This window comes from Selaginella moellendorffii, unplaced genomic scaffold, assembly GCF_000143415.4.
Source record: "Selaginella moellendorffii unplaced genomic scaffold, v1.0 SELMOscaffold_58, whole genome shotgun sequence".
Lineage (NCBI taxonomy): Eukaryota > Viridiplantae > Streptophyta > Lycopodiopsida > Selaginellales > Selaginellaceae > Selaginella > Selaginella moellendorffii.
Genome location: NW_003314319.1, coordinates 948,478 through 971,623, shown reverse-complemented (window position 1 = coordinate 971,623; position 23,146 = coordinate 948,478). Strand labels below are relative to the sequence as shown.

Below are 23,146 nucleotides of genomic sequence, written 5' to 3'. Positions count from 1 at the left end.
TGTTGGGAGCAAGTTTGACAAAGAATTTTAGTAGAAGACAGTTGCAATAGCCATGCATATTCAAACTTAACTACTCACGGTCACACTTAAAGGAAAAACTCCTAAAGAAACTTGAACTGACATAAAACGTAATGTCTATCATTTCTAAGTCTTTGGTTGCACAGGTTATGCACACATCCTCTACAAAAAACTTGATCCAAAAAGTCAAACTCATATTTTGTAGGATATGCTCATGACAATGAGCATAGTTAGAAAGTTTACAAATTATAGGATCCCACCACTAAAGAGACAATGTTTAGTATAGACATTGTCTTTGATGAAAATGACTTTTTATACAAACAACCATTAGATGTAATGTCAATTAAGTTTGTTGACAAAAATCTACTTGTCCCACTCATTCTATGGCTATTATTAATGATCCAATAATGTCAGCTAATGACCCTAAGGATCATGCTAGTTAAAATGCCCAATCAACCACTACTAGGGAGGGGGGAGGGACCAACTATAGAGAGAGGATTAACATTGATTTAGTGGGAGTGGGTGTTTAGGTATGGTTGCCACCACCCTTAGCTTGCACCAAAACCCAAAAACCAAAGTAAGGGAGGGGAAAAGGATATCTACCACTACTATAGCCCTTTGGTGGGGAGTGGGAGGTCTTCTTGGTGTAATTGGGCAGCAAACCCCCCCTGCCCCCCCCAATGGGAGCAAAAAGAAGAAAAAGTTCTCAATCCTAAGTTTTTGTTTGTTGCACAGGGCATGGAGGTTACCTCAATCTTGGAAGGTCCATGTGTGCAATAAGCCTTTCAAAAGATGCTTGAAGACATAACATCCTTGCTTACCAATGATGAAGTTGAATTATGTATGTTTGTAGACAATCAAATCCCATAATGTACCATGAGGCTAACTAGGGGCAAATCCTAATCTTGGACAAATGCCATCAAGGCTTTTGAATACTGTTTTATGCCTTTTGATTGAAAACTTATTGATCATAAATGGGTGTTCAAGAGAACTCATAATCAACCAATAATACCATTCATAACAAAGCTTGCTTGGTGACTAAAGGTTTCACTTAAGTCAAAGAGGTGGATTATAGTGAAATTTTTTTGTCAGTAGTGAAAATGACTAATATTTACATTATATTTACAATTGTTAATGCTTTAAGGTGGTGTAAAAAAACAAAGAGAATGGCTCAAAAGATGATCTATATAAGTTTAAATATAAAGGGAAAAAGCATATAAATAGGAACACACCCTTTTTTCAAATTGAGTAAGGATCTTGAAATACTTAGGGTTAAATGTCCTTAAATTTGAATAATACTAAATTGGGTGATATTTTAGGAAGTCTAAATTTAAAAGCTTACAATTGATATATTCTCAAATCCAACCCTATTAAAATTAACATTTGGTAGTCTGTTAAAGAGAGTGCAATTGTTAACTTCCATTTACAAAGGCATCAACTTGTAAAGAAGTCAAATATAGAGTTGCATGATATAATCACATGATGCAATGACTAATATAAAAAACCTTGTCCCTCATCAGTGATAAGAGTATCATTCCATCATCCATTTCATCATTACCAGGTTTGAAATTTCTTCACATTTCGGGGCAAAGCGTGATACATAACGAGGCACTGTGGTCCCACAATCACAGCCAGGGCGCATTTCCCAGGCTGAAAAGGCTAGACTGCCCGGAAGGCATGAAAATTCCACCTTGGCTTGAGTACCACCCCAATCTCAAGATAGAACGTTCGAACTTTTAATTTCCGAAGCGTTTTGGTATTCGAACGTCTCACCTCCACGTCGTTTCACATATTTCTCCTCTAAATCAATATATACAAAACTGCGACTGCACCACTATTCTCCCACCAGGAGAGCTTCGCCTCTCACGTCCCTGGCAATCTCTACCACCTCGGGTTTGCTCCTTGTCGATTCCAATTCTTGTTGAGCTGCCACCTCGGTTTTGCTCACAGCAGCACCACCTTTGCCGGCTCTTATCCTCGCCAGGAAACCTCTCACGAGAGCCTGCATTTTCGTTGCAGCGCCCTGGATGTACACGGCCTGGATCCGCTTCTCACGCTCGATGCGCAGAGTGAGAGGCAACCCCTGCGTTAATCCGAGCCAAACGTAAGTATCAAAAGCTTGGAATAGCAGCTACTTACAGTTGGTCCGATCTTATACAGCGTCAGCGTTTCCAGCAGCTCCTTGAAAGGGATTCCTTTGTTTGGAACTCGAAAACTCATCACCTCGTACTCTATTCTCATGTACCTGAGCAGAACAAAGAAAAAAACGAGTGAGAGACAAAGAGAGATTGAGAGGAACACGCCAAACCATTGGGTCGCGTATTTGTAGCGCCGGCCCAGCGGATCACCGAGGGCGTTTACAAATCGTCGCAGCTTGTGCATGCCAATGTATCCCGTAGCACTGGACGATTGTAAAGTTAGTTCCGCAAGGACTTGAACGTAATTAAGTGGCTTACTTGGGATCGAATGGTTCTTGGCTCCACAAGTTTCGATATGCTAACAGGTGCTCTGGCATGACCATAGAGTTCTCGTTCACAAGGCCGAAGGTTACAGCATCCAGTATGACAGCCACAAACAAGTTCATGAATATGTGGCTCCCGACCAAGACCAAGAAGGCGAAGAAGATAATCCCGCCCTCTGGATAGCCACAATCATCGCCGAGTAGTGTTTTACCGTTGGTGCAGGCGGGTGCATCAATTGTGGTATCCATCATAACGCAAGACCAGTTATCAAGAGTTGTAACCTGTAAAAGAAAAGCGAAACTGAAAGTGGTAGAAAAGCAAGCCTTTACCTGAAACACCGCAATGAAAGCGTTGACGAAAGTGCGAAAGTTGACAGACGGGCCAATGCAGGTCCCTTCCTTCATTGCACTGAAGAGTTGAAAAGCCATCCCCGCGAACATATACATGAAAATTGCGAGAAGAGCGAGTATCTCAGCTACAGTTGGCAAACAGATGAACATTGTTCGCATAATAACCCGCGCTCTCGCTACGTGAGGAATGATGCAAAAAACTCGAGCAATGTAGGCAGTGCGGCCCACATAGCCCCTCACCGTTCCCTTCTTTCCCATGAAACCAATGGCGGCCATTATGGAGAGTCCAAACTCCATCTGCCGTGCAACCTCGTTCTTATAGACCTTCCACTGGAGAAAGGAAAAACCAGGTGGTCAAACAAAAAACAATCGAGAAAACGATGAATGAGGTACCTCGTCACCAAGGAACTTCATCACGGATTCGAGCAGGAAATATGTTGTAATCGCACAGTGAGCCATCTGACGCCGGTCCGAAACAACTGCTGACTGGCCAGCATAGTTAGTCGCAAGTAGCCCGGAGTAGCCAAGGAGTGCGAGGATCATGCACTTTTGATATGTCGGATTGCGAATCAAGTAGAAGCACATCCCCCGGATGGGATTGCTTGGTCGTCGAGCCAGCGGAATAGCATAAGTTTTCTGGATGATACGGTTCATGTCCCTCCACAGCTTCTGCCTCTCTGTGAGAAGAACTGCTCCAGAATTTTTTCCAAACTCGTTGATAAACACCCCGATGAAAACTCTGACGATATAAAATCCCCCGATACAGCAGAATGCCACGAAAAACAAGGCGTTGACAGGACTCGCGTTCCGAACAGGCTGGTGGTCTTCCCCAGTGATGTCCATGACAGGGTACATGAAGTGCGTCAACCAGTTGTCGAAAGTGGAGCAGACGAACATACTGAGGAGGGCATTCTGGATGTCGTCGAAGTGGAAAACGTTATTAACCCAGGCTCGCGGAGCAAGGATGCCAATGTCATTAACATAGAGGCCGGTACAATATGCTCGGTGCGTGATCCTCGGGTCATTGCATTTCCAGAGAAGCCCCCGAAACTGCTGCAGCCCGATGGTTCCAAATATCAGGAGAATTGAAAATGTAAAGAGAATAACCGACACAATTGCTGGAATAGTCCGAAAAAGATTTGATAATAATGACCTCAGTCCTGTAAACCGAACCACGAAACGAAACGGCCGAAGAGAAGTAAACGCACCGACGGTTGGTATGGAAGTTTCATTCTCAGCGTTATACTTCACAAGAATAAGCGCATCGGTGACGAGAATAAACAAGTCCAAGATGTTGTACCAGTCACTCAAGTATGCATCTGGCGCAAAAATAAGTCCCTGTGCAACGATCTTCATCAAACAGTCTACCAAAAAGACCTGCTCCAAAACAATGTACAATGTCGAGCAAAATAAGATAAGCATGTGCTTACCACAAAGTTGATCTTCTGCAGACTCCAAATGAAATCGGGGACAATTATCGGCTCTCCATCATCTCCCATCTCAACTACGAGCCAAGTATTGATGACCATCCAAACTATCACAAACCACAAGTACGGTTTACTGCCGAGGATCTTCCTAGACAGGATCCTTATCGTGTTGCCCTCTCCAAATAGAAGAAGCGACCCTTCTCGCAAGTACCACGGTCTCTGTATGGTTGTAAGAGTTCTCTCGAGCTCTTCGTACTCCGACAGCTGGAAAGATTTCCTGTTGCTAGAGGCCCTGCTTAGATTTCTGCCAATTTTTGGACTGCTGAGAATCTTGTCGAGAGTTATCACGGCATCTTGAAGTGCGGTCCTTGAACCCCTCCTTTCACCGATATTAGACGGAAAACCAGAAACCTGTAAAACTTGGGAAGAACGCCTGTGACGCGACGGCGGTGCTTCAGAAGACTCTGCAGCTGGAACGACCGATGATGGGGCCTCTAAAGCGGATCCAGTAGTACCCCCATCAGCCTTAGCAGCTGTTACTGCCGGGCGTTGACGACCCTGGGACCCCTTCTCTCTTGGCCTGGCTTTAACCGGTTTTACGTGATCTTTGACGCTTAACATGCGAGTTGTCATCCGTCGCAAACCTTTCATTCCTTCTACTGCGCCCACAACCCAGCTTCCGCTTCTTGTGAGTGCCTGACTTTGCATTCTCCTGATTAACTTCATGTGTTCCATCTGAAAGAAAATAGTTCTTAGATGCAGTTCTCATTTTTTACCTCACTCACCCGTTGGATTCGCTTCTTCTGGTTGTCAGTAAGCTCGTTTCTCTCGAGCAAGACAGCAATTATAAGATTCATAACGACGTAAACTGTCACGACGAAGTAAAAGACGTATAAAAACGGTGCCACTACACTGCAAACACGAAGGCGTCAATACTAGAGATACTTCAGTGGCTGCTTACTTATATTGAACTCCAGGTCGCAGGGAATTCCACATTTGGTTTACCCAGGATTCAGCCGTGGTTACTGTAAACCAGACGAGCATGGCTTCCAGTATGGAATCATGATTTCCTCGCGGATACTCTTCAGGAAAGCTGTAATACTGCCCACTGTACAATTCCATGCTGATGATAGAGATTACTATGATAACCAGAAGGAAAAAGAAAAAAACCCCCGCCAAAGAGCCAACACTTTCCATGCAAGTAGCCTGCATCACGTATTAAAATCAATCAAAGTGAACGCAGCAACTCACCACTACACTGGGATGTTTTGCAACATACTTCTTCGAAGAGTAAAACCACCGCATAATTCTTATTGATGTTAAATTTGGAAACGAATGAGAACTGAGTGCCACAATAGATGTCAAAACAACTATCAAGTCCAGCAAATTCATTCCTGAAAATTTCGGGATCAGACCAGAAGACAACATGAAAACAAAGAACTCACCATCGTCAAGAAAATCGCCAGGACCGTATGCTAGAAAGCGCAGCAGAAGTTCCCCGCTGAAAGCAAAAAGCATTACTGCTTGTAACCCGTCTGCATACAAAATTTATCATGCTGAACGAATAGAAAGGAAGTCGTGAAATGAATACCGAGCATATGCAACAACCGTTTTGACATCCCATACTTGAAGGACGATAAGAGCACGACGTTAATGGTGACACTGAGAAGTACTCCCCACTCAAACTTGGGATGTTCAACGATGTCGCGGCTTTTTTCGGAAACTGTCAACGCTGCTTGAACTCCTATCGTCATACTTCGACTGAAAGACCTACTGGACCGCACTCTCATTGATCTGGCTTGAAGGGCAGTCCGCAGGGAGGTCCGTGTCCGACTTAATGCTCTCGCGACATTCTGCTGCACCTTTCTTGACCTGTTGAGTAAGCGGTTATACCATGGCATGTGCGAGTCGGCTTTGACGATATTGTCTTTCAGCACTTGTGCCATCATCGTTGCATCGTAAAAGGACACCGAGGTTCTACGGGCTTTCCTCAGCAAAGCCTGGATAATAACAGCTTAACTTAAGCCAAATCAGTCGGTCATTAAAAACAAGTGTGCACCTGATGCTCTGATCGAACACGAAGAAATACACCACTGATACCGGCGATGAAAACGTTCGCCAGGAAATATGTACCCAGAACAATTAACGTCATAAAGTAAGAATCTGTGGTGCAATGGAATGTGTAAGCAATAAAAGAAACAATGTCAACGCCTTACTGGCTCGCTCCCCTTCAGCATCCTTCACATCCTGCATGACGAGGCTCCATCCTTCCAAAGTTATCACCTGCAGAGTGACCACCTTGAAGTGTGCTAAGGCGATAAGATGCTATGAAGTGACACAAACCTGAAACATGGTAAGCAGCGAATACCAGAGATAATCAAAAGTTGTCGCTCCATGGTTGGGATTCTCGTATGTCTACAAACAAAGAGATGAATAAGGAATGAGCTTATAGAAAAAACTCACCATACAGTTCTGAAATGGTGGACATACGTAGCCGCCAGCAGCTTTTTTGTCACAAAAGCGCATGGGATAAGCAAGTTGCTTGTCCGCTGTTCGAAAGCACCTGCCCAGGAGGATTTTGATCACGTGATAAGAACTATCGAGATTACCTTTGATTCATCGAGTTTTGCAAGAACTGCGTGCCGAGTAGAGAATAGAAAACCAACAGGAAAAACGTCAAAAGTATAACGTTTTGGAGAGGACCAACGCTCTTTTTCACGGCCGCCATGATGGCCTATTGTCAAGTGTTAACAATGCACAAATCAAAATTTTACAAACCATACTATGACATCGGCAAAAAATGTGACGTGCTTCAACGCTAGCAGGCCACGAAACACGCGGAACACGGCTATCCGCGCGAAAAAATCATGTCCAGTTACACCTCGAGCAATGATATGTACCCTGCACCTCGCAAAGAGCTGGTGAAACACTTACGACCATCAGATACAAAACCTCAACAATACCAGGAATCGAAAACAATGACAAAGTCGAGCCTATTGTACGGATTCCGCATGTAGCAGTGACGGCCGTTGATAAAACCAAGAGCCGAAATTCGTAAAACCATTTCAATCCTGCAAACACAAGTGTGAGGGGAAACCTCGAAGAGGGAAACAAATTACGTATAAAGCGCCGTGATGAGCCCGTCCAGGAAATCGATGTTGAAACTCCGGACGTGTGTCCATCGTTCGTGCCTAGACCCAGCCATCGCTTGGAAGATAAGCACTACCATATGGGAGCATATAAGAAACACAACAACATACTCGGCTCTCCTGCCACCAAAGCCTGTTAGAGGAAGGATGATAAACTTCTATCCACGTACTGATTGTAGAGAAGCCTGAAAATGTATAAGCGTGACGGGCTGTAGAGGCTCCAAATTCCAAGCGCAGTGCCCTCCATTCTTGCTCCAGTCCCGACAGCAGTCCGCCTCGCCTTTCTTCTTATATTCTAGAAACAGAAAATAAGGACTCTCTAAAGTCGAAAGAAGTAAAGTTACCATGAGCCTCTTGATTGCAGTGTAAGCCCTCTTCCAGTTCTTGGTTGCCGGGGAATCGGGAATCGCTGGGGCCAGTGCGGCAATCAATGCGGCAGACGAAGATGATGACGCTGCTCGGTCGCGATCCGGCGCTGCTTTGCTCACCCCATGAATCGGAGGCAGCTGATCCTCCCATGTCGGATGCCGAGCTATGAAATCGTGATCTTCTTGCGGGATGGGATCACTGGAAGAAGTATTTCGAGGCGATCGATGAATCACTGCATCAGCTAAGCTACATTATGCCTCCGGCGCCTACCTCTGCGTGAGCTTCGTCATAGCTTGCGTCGCCGCCTCGAGAGCGCTCATCCGCCGGCGAACTCCCTCCATGGCCGTCATCGCCAAGAGCCCTAAAATTCAAACTACCTAATAGAACGCGTGATCCAAGGGCGGCGTTTTGGCCACGAGAGCCTTTTCTCCTTGCGATCGTTTTCGTTTCACAAAAGAACGAAGAACGCAGTATAGGAGAAAAAAATTCTCTGCATTGATACCCTCATGATCTTAGGCACTCGCTCTGGCATCGCCGCATACAAACATCATTCCAATTGGGGACGTGATGCTGCGTAGAACAAACAGATCGAGCGCATGCCTCGGCACAAGCATCCAAATCCGAGACCCCACACACAGTGACGCACGAACTGGGCGTCACATCCTTTGCAAAGCTGCCCACTCGCTTCATCATCCGATCCGACGCGCACACGCGCTTGCAAGCGAATCGATCCTGGTGATCCAAATCCTGCTGCTGCTGCTCGCTCTCATCGAGCGATGATCGCCGCCGCCGCCATCTCTCCACAATGCCACCGCAGCCACTCTTGCCGCTCTTGCCGCGCCGCCACCGCCGGATCATCGTGGCGGAGCCTGTGATTCCCAGTAGCCCTAGCCCCAGCCCGCGCTCTCCACCATCCTCAAGCTTGCCCTAGAGCATCCGCGTGTGTAAACTAGCGATAAAATACCAGCTTTTGCCCATATCTTCTCTCATCGATTTCCAATATACAGGAAAGAAAGGAGCTCGGGGGTTGGTCCACCTGGACGGTGTATACAGTTGACGTGTCATGAGGTGGCATACATGTTGGCCAGCAGCACATAGGGCACGGCGTCCATGGGGCGAAGCCTCGACGCCTCGCGAGCGGCGCCGTGGGCACTACCCCAGCCCTCACCATGGATCTGGCACGCATGGAGCAAGATCTTCCACACTGCGGTGCTAGGGCGGAAGGGCATTGTCCGGGCTACATCCGCGGCATCTCCCATGGATCCCGCCCTCGCCAGGGCATCCACCACCGAGCTCCAGTGCCTCTTTGCCTGTTCTACTCCGTGATCTTCCCTCATGTAGATAAATCTCTCCCACACCTCGTCCAGCAATCCCGTGTGGCAGCACGACGCTAGCAACTGCCAGAAGGTCGCTTGATTCGGCTCCAGTCCCTCCAGATGGATCGAGTGGAATGCCTCCACCACGCCCCTGGAATCACCCGCGCGAGCGATCGCGGCAACGATCGCGTTCCATGAGCTTATCGATGCGCGTGTGTTGCTCTTCGCGAGATCTTGGAAGGATCGGCGAGCATCAGGCAGCAATCCTCCCCTGCCATACAGGTTGATCATCGCCACGCCCAATATTTCGCGCTGATCGCCATCGCCCAGGTTGATCGCCGCCGCTCGAGCGTGGATCTCGCGAGCTTGATCGATCCTGCCCAGCTGCGAGCACGCAGAGATCGCAATGGCGAGCGTGGCGGCGCTGGCTTTTACGCCCTCGAGATCCATCGTGTGGAGGAGGTGGATCGCATCGCCGGCTTGATTGTTCTTGGCAAGAGCCTCGATCATCGCGTTCCATGTCACGGTATTCTTGCATTTGATTTCTTGGAAGACCCTGAGAGATTCCTCCACGCAGCCGCAATCGCCATAGCTGGCGATCAAGGCCGATCCAACCACAGCGCCAAGATCTAGATCCCCATGAATCGACTGAGCTCTCGCATGGATCTTGGCAATCTCTCCCACTCTCGCACACGACGCGAGGATGGTGCTCAAGGTGAAATCGTTGGGCTGGATCTCTTGATCGAAATCCATCTGCTCAAAGAGAACAAGCGCCTCGCGATGGAATCCCTGCCGCGCGTACGCATCGATCATCGCGGTCCACGACACGACGCTGCGATTCCTCATCCCATCGAAGATCCGCCGCGCGTCCGCGAGGCTGCCAAGCTTGCCAAACGCGTTGATCATCGAATTCTCTAGGACGAGCAGCATTGATGGATTGGATGATAGATCCATCGAGCTCGCGATCAGTGACTCCAATTTGATCGCCATCGCGAGCGCGCGATCACGATCATCGCAGCCAAGCGTGGACAACGCATCGAAGACGCTGACGAGGGTGGCTGGATTTGGGGCAATTCCTTCCAAGCACAGGCGATGGAAGAGCTCGATCGCTTCCTGGCTCTCCAGTGCCGCTAGCAAAGAATTCCACACCACGATATCGCGCTTGTCCGAGACCTCGGCAAACGATTCACACGCATCGTCCAAGATCCCGGATCGAGCAAGCATGCTCACGATCGCGCTGCCGACGAAGGGATCGGTGTGTAATCCAGCTGCGCGAGCCCTCGCGGCGAGTTCTTGGGGTCTTGGATTGGAGATTGGGGGGATGCTTTCGCCAAATGTGCCAATCGTGCTCACCATTGCGATCTTGTCTGGCTTGGTTCCATCCAGATCCATCCGCCACAGCAATCGCGCGGCCTCATCGGATCGCCCGGCCTGGACGAGCGCCGCCATCGCGATCGACCATGACACGGCGTTCTTGGCAGTGATCTCTTCAAATGCGGCCATCGAATCGTCAAAGCTCTGGCACTGAGCGTACATTCTCACGATGCAATTTCCCACCACGGTGGATCGATCCATCCGGTCGTCAGCGATCGCTCTTGCGTGGATTGCTTTCCCTGGATCCAAGAACTTGGGATCGCAACACGCCGAGAGGGCAGAGGCGATTGTCGCAGCGTCGGGCAAACCCTGATCGAGCTCCACGATCTCTTGGAAGAGATCCAGGCACTCGCGATGGCAACCATTGCGGGCATACGCAGCAAGCATGGCATTCCACGCGATCACGCATCGCTTGCTCTCGATTTCCTCGAGATTGGCCAGGAATTCCTCCTCCGCGGCGGCGATGATCCCACACTTCCCCAGCATGCTGATGATCGCGGTCGCAAGCACAAGATCGAATTCGATCGATGCGAGGACTCGCTGGTGAAGATCCAGTGCCTGGGCAGGGCAGCCATAGCCAGAGCACGCGTCCACCATAGCCAAGAACGTGACCTTGTTTGGGCGAACCCCTTCCAGATCCATTTGCTGGAACGCCACCATCGCTGGCACGGATTGGCCATTCCGGGCAAATGCCGCGATGAGGATCGTCCAGGAGAAAACATTGCGATTCGCGATTCGATCGAAGGCCGCGGCAGCGTCGGCGGTGCTGCCGCATCTCCCATACATCTCGACGAGGAGATTTCCCAGGAATGTGTGGGTGTCGAGCAGCGATCTCGCGAGCCGCGCGTGGAGGAGCTTGCCCTGGGCGAGAGCGCCAGAATCGCGGCACTGGCGGATGAGATCGGCATACCTCGCAACGAAATCGTTGTCTAGGGCGTGGGATTTGCCAAGAAGAGTGGAGCTTGGGGTTAGGGCAAATGCCATGAAAGGGGAAATAACTATTCCATGTTGCTTTACCCCTTTACCTTTTTAGGGTTTGTGAAAAACAGGGGATAAGATGGCGCTCGCAATGGCTATGGCACCATCGCTGGGAAGAACACTCGCCCTACGCCCAATCTCCTCCTCCTCCTCTCGATTAGGTCTCGATGCGTCCTCGTTCGCGCCCACGGCCGCGGCGTCGTCTCTCTCATCCGCGCGGGGAGCGCTCTTCTCAGGTCCGATTGATTCCTTCCCTCACCAATCGATTCAACGCTAGAATCTCACAGGAGGATCGTCGTGGGGGCTCTTCTCGGCGCCGGTGTGCGTGGATGGAGCGAAGAAGCGGCCGCGGCAGCTGGTAGTGAGAGCGGGCAAGGCATCCATGGCATGCACCAAGAGATCCAGGTCTCGCAAGTCGCGGGCGAGGGCGCAGGGATTCCGGAAGAGGATGTCGACGCCCGGCGGGAGGAATGTGCTGCGGCGGCGGCGGCGAAAGGGCCGCAAGGTGCTCGTCCCTCAATCCAATCCCAACAGTGGAAAGCGGGCTTGAGAAGGAATTCCTTGGCAATGTCTAGATCTTCGTTGGAATGATCCAGATCGTCACGAGCAAAGTTTGATCTCTTGAGGACCACTTTCTTGCTGAGAACGAGGATTTAAAGACCATCACTCTCCTTCATATCGGGGAAATCTTTGTTCCAGGCTTCGGTTGCTTCTTCCTTGGATCGCAGCTCCCAAAACAGCGGTTGCTCGCGCTTCCGATTCTCGCTTTCGATGATTACCTGCGGAGAAATCGTAAGAAACTCACTCTGGAGTGAGCGAGAGCGAGAGAGATTGACCTGAGCCTCGGCCAGTTTCTTCGTCTTGAGGCGGAAGCAGTTCATCACATCCCAGAATTTGTCTGTGCAAGTGTTGAAGGTGCCTTCCCGGTAGTATTCTCGGAGCTGGAATACGGGCGCTGCGAGAGCCAAAAAAAACATTTAGATGCTATGAATGTGAAGGAGCACACACTTACAGTAGCAAAACCAGAGCGCATCCAATGCGGGCGTGCACGAAAACTTGAAAGCCTTGGGCGGCGGATCCTCTCCTTCCGCCATCGCGGCCAAGAACCCTAAAAGAAAATCCTACTTTCGAGCTTTTCTTGCAAACAATAGAATCTCTTGAAATTGTATAATACATTTTCATATTTCAAGATTCAACTGGACTCTAAACACTTTTTGCGTCTGTGACACTCACACTATGGCGTGCATTTCTTGTCCCTTTGTTTTTCCAAGTTATTTAGCAGTGTAAACGCAGAGGCACCTAACGCTTGAAATTATACGATTCTCTTCTTTGTTTGTACTTTAATATTAATTCTTTGGATTGCGGATGCAAATGGGCTGGAGATTAAGACGGCACACGCTTGATGGAAGCTCCAGACAATTACGACATGGCCTTTCCAGTATCGAGCATGTTATGACTAGCACATCGCCGAGGCCAGTCGGATGAGTATGCTGGAAACTGTCTTGACTTGTACTCTGCAAACTGGTCTAGGGTTGCCCATGCTCTTCTTCAATCACCATCACCTTGAGGATCTACTCTACAGTAGCTTTGAAGACCTGAAGTCCAGGCTTTAGAGTGAGTATCATAAGCTTATCTTGAAAGCTGAGGTCTCAAGGATGAGATGAAGCTCTTAACTTTGTACACGTGGAAAGGATTAAGATTTGACGGCTGCATATAGTTTAGCAGATTGTTATTACCGTATTCGGTCATGTCTTCGTATAGTAATAATATAGTATTTCCAAATTATCCAACTTAAGACTTCATAAATCACAGCGATGGCAACTTTGGAGCATTGGTAGGAACAACTTCAAATGCGATCAAGTAGTAGCAGACCCAGCAACCTTTGTGGTGATGGTGTACATTTTCACCCACGGGAAAGACACAATGGCGGATTTTGCCTTAAGGTTGAATTGAAATACTACTCCAACAGGTGCTTGGAGCACCCATGAGCACCATTATGAGGGTTTACTATGATGAGTACAATTCGTTCAAGCCAGAAAATGGCAAGCCATCCTGCAAATTCAAGAAAAACAATCTCAGAGCTATGAACTTTTTTTCCAAATTGAGCACAGTTGATGTATCGAAAAGAGTTTACGCACCTGAGGATTGGAAAAGCTGCTGACGTTCACCAACACTTCCCCAAGAGTCATAGTCGTCACCATCAACCATGTAGTACGCCCTGAATTTCATCTCCACGTGGTCCTCCTCGAACACGAAGCTCGCTACTTGAATCTCCTGCTCGGGCATCGTGTAGACATGGATTGCCGGACAACCACTGACGAACACCTGGGGCATCGCATAGAAGTTCTTCTTGACACCGACCTTGGGGAGGAAGTTGAGCTGGTAGTGCGCCTTGGTATCCACAATCCGCGTCCGCGTAATCCGCATAACCAGCATAGTACTCGTGGGGCTTCGCGATCAGGTTAGCCGCGCCTTTGTGCCATTCGGTGTGGAAGTTCATCATGCCGACGCTGGCCATGCTGGGTTACTTAAATTCGCCCCCTTCTTTCACCAGCTTGGAGAGAGCATTGAACATGACTTGATCCGGTCATTGATGTCTCTCTGGAAGTTGGCCACGTCCGAGGCTGAGTAGCCGCAATCTTCGGCGCTTTGGATCATCTCGCGGAGCAGCGTTGAGTACAATGCGAGCGCGGATCCGTAAGAGAGGAGTGTGTGCTTCATGTAGCTGGGCTGGGAGAAGAGATTGAGCATCTGGAGAAGCTGGGCCTTGCAGTTCTCGAATCGCACCACTCGACCGAGACGTAGTAGTCCTGGCTCAGCTGGGAGATGGTGGCATTGGCAGCTCTTGCTTGATCCGCGATGTTTTCAGCCAGAGCTTGCTCGATCATCTTCCCCACCCGCCTCGAACAGCAAATCCATAGGGGCCTTTTTCTGCTCTGCGGTGCGCCCCGCAAACGCAATGCTCCACACATGCCCGAATATGGCTTGCACGAAGGAGCCCACAACCGGGATCATCCCGAGGCCCAGCGAAATGCCCTCCTGGAACCCATCCAGGATGGCCTGATCAATAGCAAGATCCATTGAAAGAATGAAAGGATTCAGAGCTCTGGAGCAAGACTAAAGCAAGAAGCCGGATGAACTTTGAGAGCAAGTTAGAAGGAACCCAACGTTATATCTGTGGAGCTCCTCAGCGGTTTGGCATATAAGGAGGATATGCATTCGATCGATGGTTTTCAGCTACAAGTGGTCCATTGTTTTCATCATTTTGTATACATGGTGAGCTGCAAGTTTTAGCAACCAAACAATTATCTTTACCACAATCGAAACCTCATTGGCACTAGCAAGGAGGGTGAATCTTGAATAGGCATGTCCCACATAATTCTATGTAATTTGAGGTTGCAGACAGTTGTAAATATACATGTAAAATATAGGAGCATATAATGTAATACATGAACTTATTACTCATGTAGACTATGGGTATCATATGATGAGCATGTCAGTCATTCCATGGGCATATTCATTTTTAGGACATTATGTATTTTGGCCAGACTCTCTAAACTACTTTGCCAAATTTTGATTGTTTAAGCAAACGTGGGTGGTACTTTGATATTCTATATTTTACCATCTAATGGTTGTTATTCATTTAAATTAATTATATATTTATAAACATATTTATAATTTATAAATTTTCTAAAACACTTCCTAGTATATTTAACCATCTAATTATTCAATAAGATTAATCTTGTGTTTATAAATTATAAATATGTTTATAATTATAAACTTCCATTTGATCAATTAGATTAATAAATAGAAATAACACCACTATTAAGCAAATGCTTGTTGCTGCATGTAAAACATAGCAAATTATTTTTTAACACAATCAAATTTATAAATTTGGTAAAAACAATATTATTTTGAATGCATTGAGTTGTTAAGCTCAATTTCAAGCAATGTCGGCAATCAATTCAGATTGGTTGGAAAATGTTTGGATGGAAGTAACATGTTAGCAAATGCAATATTACATTGTGTAAAGTTGTCAAAATAACACACTGATTACATCTTTCATCTAAGGATATATGATGGTTGTTTCTACAGGAAGATCATGATGTTCCAAATGGCAGTAAATAAAAGACTTTTGCCTTATTGAAATAAAAGATTTTTCTATCCTTATATGGAAGGTGATATAATAGATTATGTATATTTTTGTCCTACTTGCCAACAATGTAAAAGAACTAAGAAATAAGTTGAGAAGTTGCAATACATTTCAATATAGGGATATCCATTTTAGAATATGACACTTGATTTCATCACTTGCTTGTCTAAATTTAAAGGTTATAACATTTTGATGGTGGTTATCATAGATTGCACATTTCATCATAATTATGGAAACAATGAATGTTAAGCAAGCAGTAAAACTCTTTTTCCATGAGGAGTTGTTATTTCATATATTGATGCTCTCTATATTTGGAAGCATGCAAAGTTTGGGATAGAGTTGTCTACACAATCTCATACTAGAGAGATTAACCATTAATTCATTGTGTTTTTCATGGGAAAATTAAGCTAAGGTGTGTAAATTAACAATGGCTTTTGCTAGTTGTTCTACAAGAAATATGGACTACAATAGAAGTTGATATTTGCTAAGATGAGGAGAGTGGTAATTAATGTTAACCTCTACAAGCCAACAATAAACCTGAGGTTTAGTTTTATATTTGGTTTTTGCTTGATTTTAAGTCATACAAGATATTAACAAGGCCATGATCTAGTTTGCTGCTTTTTTACTAACTTTTGATCCTATCTCAGGTCCTCTACTATGAATTGTATGGCATTGAGTTGTAGATATATGAACACCACTATGTACATTGATGCCTAATAGTCAACCATAGCCATTTACTGAGCTTAATACTATTCAATTCTTCTCTCCTTCTTCCTCTTTGTCTCCCCTTTTACTTTCCTCTCGATTGATGATCCATTTGCTTCTGTGTGAGAGAGAAAGGATGATCCTTCTTCCAACAGCGATCTAGGGCTCAGATCGCAAGGGTTGAGTGTGAATTTCTCAAAATTTATGGCATGCATGGATCATGATTATAGTGGTAAATTTGAATTAATCATTGCTAAAATAAAATCTTAGAAAAAATATATAGAATCTTCTATCTATAAAATGAAAACAATAAAGTGACACATACAAGTTGAAAGAATTATATATCTTAATTGTATATGGATGGGTGCATATACACAGAAATCAATAGCATAAGAATCATCTCTACCTTTAACTCTCCCACTCACAATCAGGTGGCTGATCAAAGCCTGAATCTAAGCTTAAATATTGCCTAGCTAGTTTGAAATGATGGACATAGAGAGTTGATAAAAAAATGCTAACTACCCAAAACTTTATTCTTGGTTTTGGCTTTGACACACTCTTGTTTATTGTTATGGCTTCAATCCTACCACTAGTATATGGAATTGGTTGTGAATTGCCAAACTTCCACTTCTACTGCTACCAAGCACTTGAATCTCCATAAATAGTTTTTCCAATTGTTGAAAATTTTAGTAAAGAATTATTATGAAATGTTTTAATTTTTTAAATGAATGTTAAAATCTCTCAATCTCCCATTAGCTTTATGTTGCTTAGCTCCTTATACAGTCTAATGTGTTAATTCAACATCTCACACATCGAATGCCTCATCATGGGTATTTATATATAGAAACTATAAGTACATATCTGCCTCACAATAACTACCTTATCTGTCTTTACATTCTATTTACAATAGAGTGAAAATCTAAAACCTAAAGTTTAAAGCAAAAATTCACATATATCTTGCTCTTATTCGCTCTGACCAGATAAGCCAAAGAATCTAGGCTCGAATACATGTAGCTCTGGGAATACCATGACTTACATGGTCACACCTTAAGCTAATCAGCACCTCATTCCCATATAATCTCTTATATGGGATTACTAACGACATGTTTCTTGTAACCAGAAAATAATTTTGTACTCGTCTCGGATGATCCATACAAAACCGAGATCTTCCTGGTTCTCGCTCATGAGTGTCCGGATGACTCCATTACTAATGTAGAACGAAATGTGGTAAAAGAAGCATTGGCATGCAGGATGCACACTAATTTGGGCCTTCCAGGGTCCAGACACAATGAGTTTGCTCCATGGCATTATCCACGTGGCTCATTGTGATTAGTTGTGATGCCAGGTATGACTATGACTCCATGAACCAAGGCTTTGGTCGGATCTTGCAGTCTGAGTGTTGCTGGATCGTTTCCCGCAATGTTGCTCGTGCTGCCCTCTAGCATTCTCAGTGGACGAGCCTCCATTGATATGGCTTGCGAGTCTGCCACTTCAAGCAATTACATCCTGGTTTTTGACAAGCCGAATGGAAATACAGTGCACCTGATTTGCAAATAGCATGCCACTGCACCGGGAACCACAGTTTTCTTCTTTCAAACACAGAGGCCCTTGAAACCTTCGTTGCTCACAATACTCTGGACGCCCTTTGCTTTGTTTCACCACTTGAGACGTAAAAGAAGAAAAAAACAGACTAAAAAGCTTGATTACTTCGGATTACTTCGGTGGGAACACGGACGAAAGATGCTCCTCCAGTAGCACCAGCAGTCTGTAAATTTGAAACGCAAAAGAAGCAAGCCTTACAAGCTTACCATAAATGATCTAGAACGCATTCCGTTTCATAGGCTTGTAAGCTCCAACAAATATCGCGACGCCCCGAAACTAAATCATTCCAGTTCTCCAGTAAAGATTTTCTTACGGTAAAATTCCCAGGAGGTTTCCGGCTAGACCTGGATACAGGCCTTTCAGCACGATCTTCCCGCTCGTGGTTCATATTGAATGAAAAGAGAAAGAAAAAGGCATGCAGGAGAACTTAAGTCAGGACAAGAGAAAAAGAAGAGATTGGAGCTTTCCTGAAGTCGAGTTTTGATAGTATCAATCGGATACAGCACGGTTTCAACGACAACTCCACGAAGTGTTGAAAAAGTTAAGAGCATGATAACTTGAGCGAAATTTATTTGCTTCCTCGCAGGAATCGCAGTTGTGGCTGCTCCACCGTGCGTTTCGATAGCTGGAAACACACAACCATGCAAAATTGGAGGCTGTAGAGCACTCACATTGCGATTCTTCATGGCGTCTTGAAACAGAAAAGACTCGATCACAATCATCCACAAAGAAAGAAACTAAACGCGCTTCTTCACAGATTTTAGGCCAATCTGTGACAAATCCGCGCCCTCAGAAACAAATTCATGGCTTGTGATACTTCGACGAATTGAGAACTCATTTAATTATCTGATAGAACGAACGGCTACAAGAATTTACACTTTGACTGGATGAAGGAGGTGCTAAAGTACAGAACACTGGCCCGCAAAACTCGCTTTGAAGTAAATCACTGTGCCTTTTTCTTTCACTCGTATCTCGATGCACAACGAAAACTCCACGAGCAACTAGAGGCATGTGTTTTTCTCCTTGTGCGGAAGACAAGCCAAGTCCTGAACTCTAGAAGACTTCACGCATTTGCAGCAGGGAAGAAATCGACTACATCAAATCTAACACTCCAGCAGCAGCCAAAAACTAAGCCGCGGAGATCGATATAACAACACAGTAAGAGGTTTGCTAACCGCAGCTTCAAGACGCAAGAACTGTACAAAATGATTGCATGGTTTTTTGGGTGAGAGGCTCCGATTTAAAAGCTCCGCATTATGAAATCGGTTTAATAATCCAGGGTTTGGGGAGATTGATGGACTATGCTTGAACAGCTTGTCTTTGCTGTAAAGACATGCAGCAACCTTTCCCATGCCAAGAACTTGCACTCGTGTTTGTTCTCGTCCCATCATCCCCCATCGATCCAACTCCATCATTGGGTCATCCAAATGTACGGCAGATGCGGCAGCACTGCCGACGCACGCTCCGTATTTGATTCGCTCCACCCAAAGGACTGCATCTCATGGAACTCGATCGTGGCAGCCTACGCCCAGAATGGAGAGCTGCGCGAATCCAAAGCTATGTTCGATCAGGCGGGCAAAAGAAATGTGGTGTCGTGGAACACAATCCTGGGGGCCTATGGCTCAGCGGGCAACCCATGCATGGCTCAGGAAATCTTCGATCGAATGCCGGCTCGCGGGTTAATCTCGTGGAATGCAATTCTTTCTGGAGTTTCACAGACTGGAACACTTCAATCTGTGAGAACAATGTTTGTCCTAATGCCCGAAAGAGATAAAGTATCGTGGAACACTTTCCTCTTAGCAAATGCCCGCCATGGGCATTTGGATGACACCTCCAAATGCTTTGAGAGAATGCCTCAAAGAGATCTCGTGTCGTGGAATACAGTGCTCGCCTCGTGTGCCAAGACCAAAAGCTTACACAAGATGACACAAATCTTGGCGGCGGCACCCGAAAAGGACTACTTCTCGTGGACGACAGCTTTGTCGGCACATGCCCAGCACGGGCATCTGGACGAATCCAAGCGCATCTTCGACTCCATGTCGGCGCGCAGTCTTGTGACGTGGAATGCCATGCTGGCGGCGTATGCCCAGCGGGGGCATTTCCAAGCCGCGGAGCTCTTCTTCCACAGAATGCCCGAGAGGAACGTTGTTTCGTCGAATTCAATCATCACAGCGCTCGCGCACCACTGCGAGCGATCGAAGCAGGTCTTTGATGGCTCGCCGGTCAGGGATCACGTCTCGTGGAATGGAATGTTGGTGGCCTATGCCCAGAGTGGAAAGACGCTTGAATCGCAGATGGTCTTGGAGAGAATGCCGCAGTGCAACACTGTCTCTTGGACTGGCTTGCTCTCGGCAATCACCCAATTCGAAGACGCGAAAGCTCTCTTTGACGAGATGCCAGCCCGTGATCTTGTAGTCTGGAACGCCGTGCTGGCATGCTACACCCGATTTGGATGTCTTCTCGATGCAAATATCCTGTTTGATAAGATGCCTCACACGGATTCGGCTTCTTGGTCGACCATCTTAGGAGCTTACGCACAAAGACTTTCTTTGGATGAAACGAAGCTAACCTTTGATCATATGCCAGGACGGAATCTAGCAGCGTGGAGCTTACTTCTTAATGTATATGCCCAAACAGGGTATCTTGAGATTGCTAAGTTTGTGTTTGATAGGATTCCCGCCAGGGACTTGGTGTTGTGGACCGCAATGGTATGGGCTTACTCACAAAACCGGCGATTGGAAGAAGCAAGAGCAGTGTTTTCGGAAATGCCACAACGGGATCTTATAGCCTGCAATGCTATTCTCTCCGCTTTTGCTCAGAATGGGCATCTTGTTGAGGCGCGGTCGCAGTTTGATTCCATGGTGGAGCGAGATATTGTCTCTTGGGCCGCCATGCTAACGGCGTATGCACACAATGGGGGGTTTCACCAAGTGTTGGATCTGTTTAAGCTTCTCCAGCTCGAAGGCCTGAAACCCGATGAGATTTGCTTCACTTGCGTGCTCGCTGTTTGCAGCCACGCGGGAGATTGCGGGGTGGGATGGGAGTGCTTCTGCTCCATTAGCAGTGATCACAGTGTGGAGGCGAGCAAGCAACACTACAGCTGCATGGTTGACATTCTCGGTAGATCCGGGTACGTTGATCGCGCGGAGGAGCTTGTGGAAACCATGCCCTTTGTCCCGGATGCCGAGGATTGGATATGTCTGCTGGGCTCCTCTCGGATCTATAACAATGTGGAAGTGGCGGAACGAGCAGCGAGACGAGTGATGAAGTCTAACTTAACAGCCTCTTCGCCATTTGTGCTGGTTGCAAACATGATCAGTCAATGAAAGAAAGATGTGAATGTTTTCTAGGCGCGGCGCGGCGCATCGTGGCGGGCACGCCGTGGATGCCACGCCGTGGAGGCCGCGCCGTGGCAGGCGCGCCGTGGAGGCCGTGCCGCTGCCTTGCCCTGCCCTGCCCTGCCCTGCCGTGCCTTGCCTTGCTGCTGCCGTGCCGTGCCGATGGGAGGAAGGGAGGAGAGAGCGAGGAAGGGAGGAGATTACCTTCGGAGCCATTCACGGCTGTCATTGGTGTCGATGGCGTTGTCGATGGCGGTCACGATCAATGCCGATCTGCCGATTCATGAGCCCCAGGCGCGACACCACGGAGGAGGACGAGGGCAGTGGTTGGGTCCCCATTCCAGGCAAGCTCCACCCCACCGGACTTGACGAGGTGGTGGCCATGCAGCATGGCTTCTTTCCAGTTCGTAAAACGGCCACTCCTCTGGACGAGGATGGGAAGAAGAGCGACATCGTCCTCTGCGACAGGGTGCCTACCAGACGTTGAACGATGCACACCTCCGAGGAACAGAGGTGGGCACTTGGGTGGCCAAGCGTCTCCGCATTGGTGTCTTGTTAGCAAACCACAACTACGACCAGGTACCCGGCTGGAAGGTGATCACAAAGTTTGGGCGACCCAAGGAGGGTGAGTTCCTGCTTGATCGATCACTGCTCGTGATTCTTCCTCCTTTCTCACAGGTTATCACCGAATGGCTCACGCTCCATGGCCAGCAGGACGATGCCGAGTGTGTGGAGTTGGCTAACGTGTTTGCAGAAGCAGGCACTGGTTTCGACATAAAGGCTTGCTCCTCCACCATTGTCTTTGTGTCTGGCAACACCAAGTTTGTGGAGCTGCTGAGGAAGGGCTTTGCGGGTGTACAGCAGCTGTTCCTGGAGCGCCGGGTAGTGGACAAGCCTCGTGACGTGCCTTTCAGGGTGTGGCACATTGAGTTGCTCTCAACTCGAGGAAGAATGCCTCAATGAATCGAGGCGAGACTACGGGTACCAGGGGGAAGGCTGGGAGTGGCTGAGGGGGATGTGTCCGGGACAAGCACCCACCCTTCAACTCCCCCTTCCTGCTCTCACATCCACATCCTAGCTAGTAATAATGTTAGTGATGAACTGGAGCAAGCAAGCGCTGCTGCTGCGATGCGTTTATCCATCTCCGCACTAGTTTGAAGCCACCAATAACTCTTTTGTTTTGTTTATACTATACTTCCCTATAAAAAGTTTCGAGGCTTGCGTGTTTAATCTTTTCGAGGGGCAAAGTACTAAGATCAAACAAATGCTGTCAAAGAGAGTAGATAAGTGCCAATTCATTGTGATTTATTGACAGAAACGTTTGGCTCGCAAGTTCTTATCTGGAGGAGAAATTCCATGAACAGCTTGCGTTATAATGGTGTTTATTTAAAGTAATCCGGAATGCGTTCAAACCCACAACTCACAACGATGACTCTAGCTACGCTTGGGCAAGAGGTCGCGCTCCAGGAGCCCCAAATGCGACACCATAGAGGAGGACGAGGGCACTGGTTGGGTCCCCATTCCAGGGTGGCCATGCAGTATGGCTTCTTTCCAGTTCGTAAACACAATGTCTACGGCCTGAAGAAGGAAAGAAGGACCACCTTTTCCTTGTCCTCGTCGGGCAACTCCATTTTGCCAGAGGCACTCGTACAAAGACGCAAATGGGCGGTACCGATCTGACACTATATGACAAAACAGCTCATGCTGATCTCGATGGGCCACAATTTAGAAATTTCTAGAGCAGCAAATCCAAATTAATCCGTGAATCGTACGCGTGCAGCCGCGAAAACAACGTAACTTGTCGCCTGTGCCTTGTTCAAGATTCTCCCTCCCACGTTGTTCTTGCTGGTGTTACTGTTAGGTTTCGATTGTGGTAAAGATGTTTTGGTCGCTAGAACTTGCAGC

At 47.1% G+C, this 23,146-nt stretch overlaps 6 protein-coding genes across 9 annotated transcripts; 2 read left to right on the top strand and 4 right to left on the bottom strand.

The window, feature by feature from the left end:
* Positions 1 to 1,734: 1,734 nt before the first annotated feature.
* LOC112351128 (voltage-dependent L-type calcium channel subunit alpha-1S-like) lies at positions 1,735 to 8,217 on the bottom strand. 4 transcript variants are annotated; one of them, XM_024688448.1, is made up of 24 exons: positions 8,046 to 8,217; positions 7,751 to 7,973; positions 7,577 to 7,701; positions 7,518 to 7,526; positions 7,377 to 7,448; positions 7,221 to 7,328; positions 7,041 to 7,158; positions 6,867 to 6,991; positions 6,721 to 6,820; positions 6,601 to 6,672; positions 6,474 to 6,540; positions 6,317 to 6,420; positions 5,849 to 6,257; positions 5,703 to 5,792; positions 5,509 to 5,651; positions 5,219 to 5,463; positions 5,043 to 5,169; positions 4,261 to 4,992; positions 3,224 to 4,207; positions 2,810 to 3,160; positions 2,475 to 2,761; positions 2,327 to 2,419; positions 2,158 to 2,263; positions 1,735 to 2,101 (listed from the first exon to the last, which is right to left on the bottom strand). In XM_024688448.1, the coding sequence occupies exons 1-24, from the start codon at positions 8,123 to 8,125 to the stop codon at positions 1,853 to 1,855; spliced, it is 5,019 nt and encodes a 1,672-aa protein (XP_024544216.1). In that variant the 5' UTR covers positions 8,126 to 8,217; the 3' UTR covers positions 1,735 to 1,852. The 4 variants fall into 4 exon arrangements, with proteins under 4 accessions (XP_024544216.1, XP_024544215.1, XP_024544218.1 ...); XM_024688447.1 differs by having other exon boundaries at positions 7,377 to 7,526; XM_024688450.1 differs by lacking the exon at positions 8,046 to 8,217 and having other exon boundaries at positions 7,377 to 7,526; positions 7,577 to 7,693; positions 7,751 to 7,836.
* Positions 8,218 to 8,248: 31 nt separating this feature from the next.
* Positions 8,249 to 8,659, bottom strand: LOC112351130 (uncharacterized protein At5g64816-like). The gene has a single exon (XM_024688452.1). It carries the CDS (start codon positions 8,631 to 8,633, stop codon positions 8,280 to 8,282), a length of 354 nt encoding a protein of 117 aa, XP_024544220.1. The 5' UTR covers positions 8,634 to 8,659; the 3' UTR covers positions 8,249 to 8,279.
* A 177-nt stretch (positions 8,660 to 8,836) lies between these two features.
* Positions 8,837 to 11,449, bottom strand: LOC9655058 (putative pentatricopeptide repeat-containing protein At3g01580). The gene has a single exon (XM_024688537.1). It carries the CDS (start codon positions 11,447 to 11,449, stop codon positions 8,837 to 8,839), a length of 2,613 nt encoding a protein of 870 aa, XP_024544305.1.
* A 48-nt stretch (positions 11,450 to 11,497) lies between these two features.
* LOC112351129 (50S ribosomal protein L34, chloroplastic-like) lies at positions 11,498 to 12,106 on the top strand. Its single transcript, XM_024688451.1, has 2 exons — positions 11,498 to 11,679; positions 11,731 to 12,106. The coding sequence occupies exons 1-2, from the start codon at positions 11,523 to 11,525 to the stop codon at positions 11,991 to 11,993; spliced, it is 420 nt and encodes a 139-aa protein (XP_024544219.1). The 5' UTR covers positions 11,498 to 11,522; the 3' UTR covers positions 11,994 to 12,106.
* Positions 11,990 to 12,646, bottom strand: LOC9655057. Its single transcript, XM_002983451.2, has 3 exons — positions 12,456 to 12,646; positions 12,280 to 12,398; positions 11,990 to 12,222 (listed from the first exon to the last, which is right to left on the bottom strand). The coding sequence occupies exons 1-3, from the start codon at positions 12,535 to 12,537 to the stop codon at positions 12,097 to 12,099; spliced, it is 327 nt and encodes a 108-aa protein (XP_002983497.1). The 5' UTR covers positions 12,538 to 12,646; the 3' UTR covers positions 11,990 to 12,096.
* A 6,558-nt stretch (positions 12,647 to 19,204) lies between these two features.
* On the top strand, positions 19,205 to 21,229 carry LOC112351179 (pentatricopeptide repeat-containing protein At4g02750-like). The gene has a single exon (XM_024688536.1). It carries the CDS (start codon positions 19,205 to 19,207, stop codon positions 21,227 to 21,229), a length of 2,025 nt encoding a protein of 674 aa, XP_024544304.1.
* Positions 21,230 to 23,146: the final 1,917 nt, after the last annotated feature.

Bases quoted from the DNA above. Each gene is read 5' to 3' on its own strand.
- LOC112351128 (XM_024688447.1), bottom strand. From the start codon at position 8,125: ATGACGGCCATGGAGGGAGTTCGCCGGCGGATGAGCGCTCTCGAGGCG. The intron at 6,992-7,040 runs GTATGGTTTGTA...ACTTGACAATAG, and splicing joins CATTTTTTGCCGATGTCATA to GCCATCATGGCGGCCGTGAA. The intron at 2,762-2,809 runs GTAAAGGCTTGC...TTTCTTTTACAG, and splicing joins CTTTCATTGCGGTGTTTCAG to GTTACAACTCTTGATAACTG.
- LOC112351130 (XM_024688452.1), bottom strand. From the start codon at position 8,633: ATGATCCGGCGGTGGCGGCGCGGCAAGAGCGGCAAGAGTGGCTGCGGT.
- LOC9655058 (XM_024688537.1), bottom strand. From the start codon at position 11,449: ATGGCATTTGCCCTAACCCCAAGCTCCACTCTTCTTGGCAAATCCCAC.
- LOC112351129 (XM_024688451.1), top strand. From the start codon at position 11,523: ATGGCGCTCGCAATGGCTATGGCACCATCGCTGGGAAGAACACTCGCC. The intron at 11,680-11,730 runs GTCCGATTGATT...AGAATCTCACAG, and splicing joins GCGGGGAGCGCTCTTCTCAG to GAGGATCGTCGTGGGGGCTC.
- LOC9655057 (XM_002983451.2), bottom strand. From the start codon at position 12,537: ATGGCGGAAGGAGAGGATCCGCCGCCCAAGGCTTTCAAGTTTTCGTGC. The intron at 12,399-12,455 runs GTAAGTGTGTGC...TGGCTCTCGCAG, and splicing joins TGCGCTCTGGTTTTGCTACT to CGCCCGTATTCCAGCTCCGA. The intron at 12,223-12,279 runs GTCAATCTCTCT...ATTTCTCCGCAG, and splicing joins AGAAACTGGCCGAGGCTCAG to GTAATCATCGAAAGCGAGAA.
- LOC112351179 (XM_024688536.1), top strand. From the start codon at position 19,205: ATGCTTGAACAGCTTGTCTTTGCTGTAAAGACATGCAGCAACCTTTCC.